Genomic DNA, 10,379 nt, shown 5'->3' with positions numbered 1-10,379 from the left:
AAGGTAACTATGATAGGGTAGTTCCAGTAGCACGAGTGAGAATTCTATAAAGAGAATGGATGAACATGATCACAATTGGCATGGGTGACGAGAGTTGGTGCACACCTGAGTATTACGCCTGGTATAATGTGGGAGTCCTGTCACTTTTGCCAACCGAGGACGGATTCGATGGGCTCACGGACGATGATGTAGCCGCTTGGCTTGCAGTTGAGATATTGCCTCTCATGAATGTCGATAATAATATGTACAGGCAGGTAGTTCCGGGTTCAGTAAACCATCTGATACAACTGATAGAAGAGGAAGATCCAGTGGAGCCGAAAGATGTGATGGAAGAGGATCCCGAAGAAGAACCGACAGAGCCAGATGAACCAATGGAAGAGGATCCGGAAGAAGATCCAGAGTGGGAATCAGAGCGTAATCTTGTAATGGAGGTAGAGCCAGAGAAATCACCTGAGTATACTCCAGCAGGATATTCAGAGGAGGAACCGGAGGTGCAGTCCGGGTGCAGGCCTACAGTACATGGTATAGAGGAGGGACCTGAGTATGATCCAGAGGCAGGTTGGGAGATAGAGACAGACCCAGAGGAAGAACCTGAGTACGACCCAGGGCCTGATCATGATCCAGCATATGATGGGGATGACAATGACGGCCCGACATGGCCCTAGACTATTTTCTTTCCCCCTTGTTTTTGTTTTCTTTACATTCCAAAAGAGTGTTGTATGGCCCAACCCCTTTTTTACGCCCTTGTGTCTACCCTTTACATTTTCATTTAAAATTTCCATCGATCCATTCCCTTTGTATGCCTTTATGGCCATCCCTTTTGTGTTTTATCATTTCAGGCTGCCATTGGCCTATCCTTGTAAGCTCTCGGGCTATCTTTTGTTGGAATGGAAGTTATGTTTGTTCTAACAAATCACAGAATGTGTCAAAAAAGGATCATCATCATCAACTTGTGTGTAACGTAGGCTTACCACTGGCAAAAAAAAAAAGAGGCTCCACAATTAGGACACGCTTTTTTGCACGTCGACTTGACGTAATTATATGATCATATGTGTTACTATACTCTTTCTAAAGCTTTCTGAACTAACTTTTGTTTTCCAATTGTTTTTATTTTAGTTTTATCCCCCCAACATAGGTTGATTTGTATTGATCTTCAAACTGGCCGAGTCACACAACAATTTGAGGTGTAAGGGATAAATGACTATCACTAACGAAGTCAACCCAACTGCTAACCTTTCCATAACAAATGAAAATCCAGAAAGATCGATAGGGAGGATTAATCTGAGCGATGAAGAAGAGATCGCTTTGCTAAAGCTACAACTTGATGAACTAAGAGGAGAGCTGTGTAAAGTTCGGGACCTGACCCATCTCACTGTGACTGCTTTCCCAAATTCACCTCACTTTCAATCTTTGGATTCGCCGGTTCCAGAACACTTCCCTCCATCTACACGTCCACCTCCAATACCCCTTTCCTTTTCCAAGCTACCTCCGGTCACTCCCGCCAATGTACCAAATATGCATAAACAAACCCCTTACGTCCCCGACCACACCCATACTTCACAAAACCTAACATCAACCCAAACCACTACTGCACCTACTTACCCCACCGTGCAGCACATACCAAGGGCACACGTTGATACTTCCCGCGAGCAATATGTGCCACCGGTATATGCAGCTGGGGCTCCAACCTTTACCGCTCCTGTCACAGTCAGGGTCCCGTTCGAGGTGGATCAATATGCAGAAATGGAGAGAGATGCCAAGATAGGAGAAGACAAATCAATTATTAACCAGCTGCACAGTCTAAGGAAAGAAATGAGGAACACGCGAGTCACTCGGGGAAGTGAGAGTTTGGATTATGATGATCTATGCATACACCCGGATATTGGCATGCCAGTACGGTACAAACCTCCTAAGTTTGATATTTTTGATGGGACAGGTGATCCTCATGCACATTTGAGGGCCTACTGCGACAAGTTAGTAGGAGTAGGAAGGAACGAGAAATTGAGGATGAAATTGTTTATTAGAAGTTTGTCAGGAAAGGCGCTCACTTGGTATACTCGCCAAGATCCTCGCAAATGGAGCGACTGGCAGGATATGGCTGGGAATTTCATGAATCGCTTCGGATTCAACACTGAGATCACACCAGACAGGTTTTCTTTAAGCAACATACAAAAGAAGGCGACTGAATCATTCCAGGATTACGCAAGACGTTGGAGAATTGAGGCTACTCGAGTTATGCCCCATTGGACGAAAGCGAGCTCAGCAAGTACTTCATTCGAGCTCAGGAAGGCATCTACTTTGAAAAGATGATGGGATCAATGGGCCAAAAGTTCGCGGATTTGGTCAAAATGGGAGACTTTTTGGAAGAAGGAATCAAGTCTGGAAAAATTCAATCAATGGCTACGCTACAAGCCGCAAGTAAAGCCATACAGTCAGGTTCCATCAGCGGAATTAAGAAGAAGAAGGAGGACATATCCAATATCACGCCTTACTACCGGCAAGGAGAGTCATCTCGCCGATACGCCACGAACCCCCAAATATTTGCTCATGCCCCTTATGTCCCATACCCAGCTTATAATGCCCAACCACATTACAACCCACCACATGCCCCCACTTACCAAAACCCTCCAAGACCTTACACCCCTATCCAAACACCCGTCCACCAAAATAGACCACCATATGCCCCAAGACCTCGCCCAACTCCCAAAGGCAGAAATACTTGAACCTACACCCCCATAGCCGAACCTTTAGCCGAGTTATTTGAAAGATTGAGAACAACAGGATTGTTGCAACCAATCGGAGGAAGAATTCCGGACCCAATTCCTTGAAACTTTGATGGGAACAAATGTTGCGCATATCACTCGGGAATTCAGGGACATGACACCGAGGAATGCTTTGGTTTGAAAAACCAGGTCGAAGCTTTGATCAGGAGTGGAGAAATTCAATGCACTGCAGGACCCCCGAATGTGAACAACAACCCGCTACCAAATCATGAAAACCGGGGAGTGAATATGATATCATCTGATGAGGAATATGACTTGGAGAGAACCATTGTTCCCGTTGGAAACATAGAGGCATTTGTCGTAACATCCCCAACTGCTCCCATCATCACAGTATAGTTGAGGGTGCCAGTAATTGTCCAGACATACCAACCAAGGTCCGTGGTGACCATTGTTGACGCAAAAAAGCACGATTATGATTCTAGGGCAGTCCCATGGGACTATCAATCAAAAGGGAAGGCTAAGATGATGGAAACTGCAGTCACCCATAGAATGACAAGGTCAGGGAGATGTTATGTCCCGGAGGATTTAAACAGAGGAAGTTCAAGCAAAGAGCACCATCAAAGGAGAAACATTACTGATGCCGAGGCAGCAGAATTCTGGAAGAAGATGCAAACCAAAGATTATCAGTCGAGGAATAGTTGAAGAAGACACCCGCCCAAATATCGATCACGTCCTTGTTGATGAGTTCTGAAGCCCACAGGGATACTTTAGTTAAGGAGTTGAGTGGAATAAGCATATCGAATGAGACGACGAGTGAAACACTGGCCACAACAATTAGATAGATGGTTGAAGCAAATAAGATTTATTTTCGCGATGATGAGCTCCCACCAGAAGGAATAGAACACAACAAAGCACTTCATATCACCGTGAGGTGCGGAGATAAGTTTGTATCCAGGGTACTTGTTGATGGAGGTTCCGGGTGTAACATTTGCCCTCTCAACACCTTAAAAAATTTGAAGAGGGATATGGGAGAAATAAAAGAAAGCCGAATGAAGGTCCGACCTTTTGACGGGACACAAAGGAGTGTTACTGGAGAAATATGTTTACATTTGCAGATCGGGCCCGTGGAGTTCCCAGTCCTTTTCCAAGTGATGGATATATCGTCAACTTATAACTTGTTGTTAAGAAGGCCATGGGTCCAAATGGCTGGAGCCGTTCCTTCCATTTTGCATCAGTGTTTGAAATTCGACTAGGGTTGGGAGCAAATCGTAGTTCAGGGGGAACTCAGTCACCCCGTCTATTCTGAATGCTCTATCCCGGTGATTAAGAAAATGCGAGAATTAGATGGGGCTACCTTTCATGCTGTGGAAATCATGCAAGCTATAAAAATAGGTGAGATGGTAGGATTTGATGAAATGAAGATGTCGAGCGCGGCAAAGATGGTAGCGTCAGAGAAGTTGAAGTACGGCTACCAGCCAAAGTCCGAGTTAGGCCTAAAATCTGATGGCATAACTGAACCAATCCAACTAAAACAACATAAGGGTACTTTTGGGCTCGGGTATGATCCTATGTTTGAAGAAACTAGCGGCGTCAAGAGAATCTTTGTGCCAGAGCAAGTTCCTGTCTAGGGTCAGATGATTGTGCCACAGGTCGATGAAGATATCATAGAAGGAATGGAGAATCTGTTCGTGACAATGATCGAGAAGTGGTGTGGGGAGACTGAAGCAAATACCGAGACACCGACTACTCGTGATGTCGAACCCAGAGAGATCTTGTAGAATTGGACTGTCAGCCCATCCTTGGTTCGCCGGGAGTCTTGGTAGTGTGGAATTGTAGTTTGTTTTCAAAATAGCATGATCAATTGAGGCTTGAATCATGCCTATGCTCTTTTGTCATCTACCTCTTTCTTTAAAAGCATTGAATGCTTCTTTAATGAAAATGCATTTCTATTTTTCTACTAAAATATCTTATCTTACTTATGCTCGCTTTTTGTTTTTCAGCACTCAAACTAGTAAAAATATTCATTCTATGATTATGACATGTAACGAAACCGTTGAGCAAAGTGCAAACGACGAACAAGATTACGAGGAATACGATGAAAGCACGATGCCTGAGAATCTTCCGCAAGAGATCGAGAAACTCGAGAATCAAAAGAAATCGATCTTGGAGAAAACTGAGATAGTTAACTTAGGAGACGACGAGACAGTGAAAGAAACCCGGATCAGCATACATTTAGAAGCTGAACGGAAGCAAGAATTGTTGGAATTGCCTAAGTAGTATGTCGACGTATTTACTTGGTCCTACGACGACATGCCCAGGCTGAGCACTGACATCGTCTCTCATAGGCTACCAACTGATCCCGCCCGCCCACCGATCAAGCAAAAGCCAAGGAAGTTCAAGCCCGATTTAAGTTTAACGATCAAAGAGGAAGTCACTAAGAAGATTGAAGCGAATGTCGTAAGGGTTACAAACTACCCTTCCTGGTTGACCAACATTGTGCCCATTCTAAAGAAGGACGGAAAAATCAGGATATGTGTGGATTATCGGGATCTCAACAAATCTAGTCCTAAGGATGACTTCCCCCTTCCAAACATCCACATACTCATCGATAACTGTGCAAAACATGAGTTGCAATCATTTGTCGATTGCTTTGCAGGATATCATCAGATTTTGATGCATGAGGATGATGCATAAAAGACAGCGTTTACCATTCCATGGGGAGTGTACTGCTACAGAGTAATGCCATTTGGCCTCAAGAATGCTGGTGCGACCTACATGAGGGCCCTGACTACTTTGTTCCATGATATGATTCATAAGGAGATCGAAGTCTACGTGGATGATGTCATTATCAAATCTCGAAGGAGTTCAGATCATTTTGCTGACCTAAGGAAGTTCTTTGAATGATTGCCGAGGTACAACATGAAGTTGAATCCAGCAAAATGTACGTTTGGAGTTCCTGCTGGGAAATTATTGGGATTCATTGTTAGCAGAAAAGGTATAGAGTTCGATCCTTCAAAAATCAAGGCAATCCAAGACTTGCCTCCCCCGAAGAGCAGGAAAGATGTAATGAGTTTCCTCGGAAGGCTCAATTACATTAGTCGATTCATCGCATTGTCGACGGTGATTTGTGAACCCATATTTAAGCTGCTGAAGAAAGATGCTACCACAAAATGGACAGAAGAGTGTCAGAAGGCCTTTGACAGAATCAAAGAGTACTTGTCCAGTCCACCCGTGTTGGTCCCGCCAGAACCGGGAAAAACCTCTATTGCTGTACCTGTCCGTATTGGATGGTGCATTTGGATGTGTGTTGGGACAACACGATGAGACGGGGAAAAAGGAGCAATCCATTTACTACCTAAGCACGAAATTCACACCGTACGAGGCAAGGTACACTTTGTTGGAACGCACATGCTGTGCTTTGACTTGGATCGTACAAAAGTTGAGGCACTACTTATCTGCGTACACCACGTACCTGATCTCAAGGATGGATCCACTCAAATATATCTTTCAAAAGCCGATGCCCACCGGGAAATTAGCGAAATGGTAGATCTTGTTAAGTGAGTTTGACATCGTGTACATAACTCAGAAGGCCATCAAGGGACAGGCTTTGGCAGATCACCTTGCAGAGAACCCTGTAGACAATGAATACAAGCCGCTTACAACCTATTTTCCTGATGAGGAAGTACTGTTCGCAGGGGAAGATATTTCAGAGCCTTATTCAGGATGGAGGATGTTCTTTGACGGAGCGTCAAATTTCAAAGGAGTCGGAATAGGAGCAGTTTTGGTTTCCGAGACAGGTCAGCAATACCCTATATCGGCAAAGATCAGATTTCCCTGCATGAACAATATGGTGGAATACGAAGCTTGCATCCTCGGGCTTAGGATGACAGTTGATATGAACATCAAAGAACTTTTGGTAATAGGCGATTCTGACCTATTAGTTCATCAGGTACTAGGAGAATGGACCACCAAGAATGTCAAAATTCTTCCATACTTACATTGTGTGAAGGAATTGTGCAAGCAGTTCATAGAGATTGACTTCAAGCATGTGCCTCGAATCCAAAATGAGTTTGCTGATGCCCTTGCGACATTGTCATCAATGATCCAACATCCGGGCAAGAATTACATCGACCCTATCAAGGTAGAAATACACGATCAGCAAACATATTGTTTTTATGTCGATGAGGAATTGAATGGCCAGCCATGGTACTACGACATTAAGAAGTTGCTCGAGACAAGAGAATATTCGGAAAATGCAACTAACAAATAGAAGCGGACCTTAAGGAGAATGGCAAATCACTTCTTCTTTAACGGAGAAATCCTATATAAGAGGACCTCAGATCTGGGATTGCTAAGATGTGTGGATGCCACAGAGGCGACAAGGTTGTTAGAAGAAGTACACGCAGGAACATGTGGACCTTATATGAACGGATTCACTTTGGCAAAGAAGATTCAGCGAGCGGGATACTTTTGGATGACTATGGAAAGAGACAGCATTCGCTATGTACAAAAATGCCATCAATGTCAGGTTCACGGAGATTTCATTCGAGTTCCCCCAAATGAGCTTAATGTAATGGGCTCCCCTTGGCCGTTCGTCGCTTGGGGCATAGATGTGATTGGACCTATCAAACCCCCTGCATCAAATGGATATCGCTTCATCCTGGTGGCTATCGATTAATTCACTAAATGGGTCGAAGCTTCAACGTACAAGGCAGTAACAAAGAAGGTGGTAGCAGATTTTGTTCGCAACAATATAGTTTGCCGATTTGGGATCCTAGAGTCAATTATCACAGATAATGCAGCCAATCTCAATAGTAATCTTATGAGAGAGACTTGTGAAAAGTTTAGGATAGCCCACCGAAATTCCACAGCTTATCGACCACAGATGAATGGAGCAGTCGAGGCAGCAAATAAGAACATCAAGAAGAGATTAAGGAAGATAACAGACAGTCACAGGCAGTGGCATGAAAAGTTGCCATATGCTTTCCTTGGTTACCATACCACTGCTAGAACATCCACAGGAGGAATTCCCTATATGCTGGTCTATGGTTCCGAAGCTGTGATACCTGCAGAAGTAGAGATACCTCCTCTTAGGATTATCCAAGACGTTGGTTTGGATGATGCAGAATGGATACGTAGTAGACACGAACAGTTGTTGCTTATTGATGAGAAAAGGATAGACGCTGTCTGTCACAGTCAGCTTTATCAGAATAGGATGTCCAAGGCATTTAACAAAAGAGTAAGGCCTAGGAAATTCGAACCAAGGCAATTGGTTTTAAAGCGAATATTTCCTTATCAGGACGAAGCTAAAGAGAAATTTGCACCAAATTGGCAAGGTCCATACGTGGTTAATCGAGTGCTTTCAGGAGGAGCATTGATTTTGGCAGAAATGGATGGTAAATGATGTGGCGTGATTTTACGCCACAAATTGATGCTTTTCTGCTATAAGTTTTACTTGTTTTTCAGGAAACGGAGCAGATTTGGAATGAAAAACAGTTGGAATTACAGAAGAGGGTGTAAACTTAGTTTACGGTCTGTATTCTAAAATACGGGCCGTATTCCAAGGTGGTATTAAAGAATAGCAGAACAGAAAGGCAGGCTGAGAACATGGTGATTTACGAACTCAGTTTACGGACCGTATTTTAGTTTAGGGTCCGTATTTTAATTTACGGTCCGTATTTCAACACGTATTTAACCATTCGAGCATTTGGCAGAAAGTCTGAGTTTTGCAAGTTGAAAGACGACCGGACAGTTTACGGTCCGTAAACCACTTTACGGTCCGTATTTCAAAAGATGGAAGTTGCTCACAACTGGAAGGACGACTTGGTCGTAAACTGATTTACGGGCCGTATTTCGTATCGACGGGATCAAAGTGCAAATATGTAACTTTTATTTTTTCAAAACCTATAAATAGTCATTGTAGGGTTTTTAATAGTGATCAGTTATTATATTCTTGTCTCTTGACTTAAAAAATAAAATACTCTCTAGTTTTTGAAGGTTCAAACATCAATTCAAGTATTATCAATTCCTCTTTTCTTCCAAAGCAAGAAATTATGAATTCTTCAATTTCTTATTTCTTGTTCTTTGTCATGAGTAGCTAAATTCCCTTACTAGGGTTGTGAACCCAATGATGGGTGTTTTGTGATTGGGTTTGTTATTGATATACGCATAATGGATTATTAGGGTTTAGTTATTCTTAATTCTTCATTCATAATTAATGGTTGCAAACATTGATTAAAGCCATAAACCTTGATTTATTTGGGAAAATAATTAGGGTTGGTAAGAATAACTAACAAGGACTCAAAGCTTTAAACTTTGTTTAATAAATTCACTTAGGAATAAGAAGAATTTACTTGGCATGATTAATCGTTCTTCATGGTTACTTTCTTATATTTGGGAAAATCATAGAAAGACATAGTCTTTATTTATTGGGAAATAGTAGAGATTCACATAGAGATTAAGTGCATTCATATAATGATCCATTATAAGTATATAAAGGTTAACATAAATCAAAATCAGCAAAATAATACAGGTGAACATAAATTAAAATCAGCAAAATAAACGTGCTGGTAACCAGGGGAATCGGTTGAACAATCAGGCGAATGATTCAGATGATGAGAATATTTTCACTGAACATGTTCCAGAGGAGGACTAGGCATCTGCTATTGTTCAGCCTCAAGTTGGAGCTACTACTGTGAAAATTGACTCCTCTCTATACCAGCTGTTGAAACTTGAGGGATACTTTCGGAACTCTACCGAAAATAAACCTCAACGTCATTTGCAGAATTTTGTGGATGTGTGTGCTAATCACATCCAGAACAACGTTCCACAAGATGCTATTCGGTTGAGGTTATTCAAATATTCCTTAGCTGGAGAGGCAAGAACATGGTTTGAGAAGCTGCCCCAAAATTCGATTACTTCATGGGCAGAAATGGTAGCTGCTTTTCTCACAAAGTGGTACCCCCCTAGCAAAAAGGCTGAAATTCGTGACAAGATATATGAATTTAAGCAGCGACCGGGGGAACAACTATATGAAGCCTGGGAGAGATTCAAGGAGTATTTGAGAAGAGCCTGAATCATGGTTTTCCAGAACATATATTAATGGAGAAGTTCTACCGAGGGTTAGATCTAGTGACACAGTCAGTAGCTAATAATGCAGCTGATGGTTGTTTCATGAACAAGACCTTTCGACGAGTGACCACCATACTTAACAAGCTGACGACTCATAATCAGGCTTGGCACTCAAACAATGCTGATGCGGTACCGTATGGTAGTGCTATGATCCAGAATATAGTGAAGGAGAATCAAGACACCCAACAAACTTTGACAGAACTTGCATATTTCCTTGCTAACAAAAAAGTTTGATGAATCCCAAATCAAGAAGGTAAATATTTATGAGGATGATACTGTTTTTCCAAAAGGGATGTACCATGCTCAAGATGGACCATTCCATGATGGGCCACCTATGCAGGTTGAAGATGCTAATTATGTTAATAACTCTCAAGGGGGCTACCAAAGACAGAATTACCAAGGTGGCTCAGAATAAATGGAGACCTCAGTAAGGTCAAGGTGCTTACAATAACTCTGGGAACTACAACAATAATTATGGTGGTGCAAACCAAGGGAGCTACAACAACAGCAACAATTTTGGGAACA

The 10,379-nt window shown here is 42.5% G+C and overlaps 2 protein-coding genes and 1 non-coding gene across 3 annotated transcripts; 2 read left to right on the top strand and 1 right to left on the bottom strand.

Moving 5' to 3' along the window:
• The first annotated feature begins 1,197 nt into the window (after positions 1–1,197).
• On the top strand, positions 1,198–2,310 carry LOC132601475 (uncharacterized). The gene has a single exon (XM_060314557.1). The coding sequence runs from the start codon at positions 1,198–1,200 to the stop codon at positions 2,308–2,310; it is 1,113 nt and encodes a 370-aa protein (XP_060170540.1).
• Positions 2,311–7,608: 5,298 nt separating this feature from the next.
• On the top strand, positions 7,609–8,212 carry LOC132601474 (uncharacterized). The gene is made up of 2 exons (XM_060314555.1): positions 7,609–8,119; positions 8,190–8,212. The coding sequence occupies exons 1-2, from the start codon at positions 7,609–7,611 to the stop codon at positions 8,210–8,212; spliced, it is 534 nt and encodes a 177-aa protein (XP_060170538.1).
• A 1,491-nt stretch (positions 8,213–9,703) lies between these two features.
• On the bottom strand, positions 9,704–9,808 carry LOC132604815 (small nucleolar RNA R71). Its single transcript, XR_009568910.1, has one exon. It is a non-coding gene; the product is annotated as a small nucleolar RNA R71 (small nucleolar RNA).
• Between the last annotated feature and the right edge of the window lie 571 nt (positions 9,809–10,379).

The sequence above is a fragment of the Lycium barbarum genome, chromosome 7 (genome assembly GCF_019175385.1).
Source record: "Lycium barbarum isolate Lr01 chromosome 7, ASM1917538v2, whole genome shotgun sequence".
Lineage (NCBI taxonomy): Eukaryota > Viridiplantae > Streptophyta > Magnoliopsida > Solanales > Solanaceae > Lycium > Lycium barbarum.
The sequence above is the reverse complement of the archived record's forward strand: the minus strand, read 5'-3'. Positions and strand labels throughout refer to the sequence as shown.

Bases quoted from the DNA above. Each gene is read 5' to 3' on its own strand.
- LOC132601475 (XM_060314557.1), top strand. From the start codon at position 1,198: ATGACTATCACTAACGAAGTCAACCCAACTGCTAACCTTTCCATAACA.
- LOC132601474 (XM_060314555.1), top strand. From the start codon at position 7,609: ATGAATGGAGCAGTCGAGGCAGCAAATAAGAACATCAAGAAGAGATTA. The intron at 8,120-8,189 runs GTAAATGATGTG...CTTGTTTTTCAG, and splicing joins GATTTTGGCAGAAATGGATG to GAAACGGAGCAGATTTGGAA.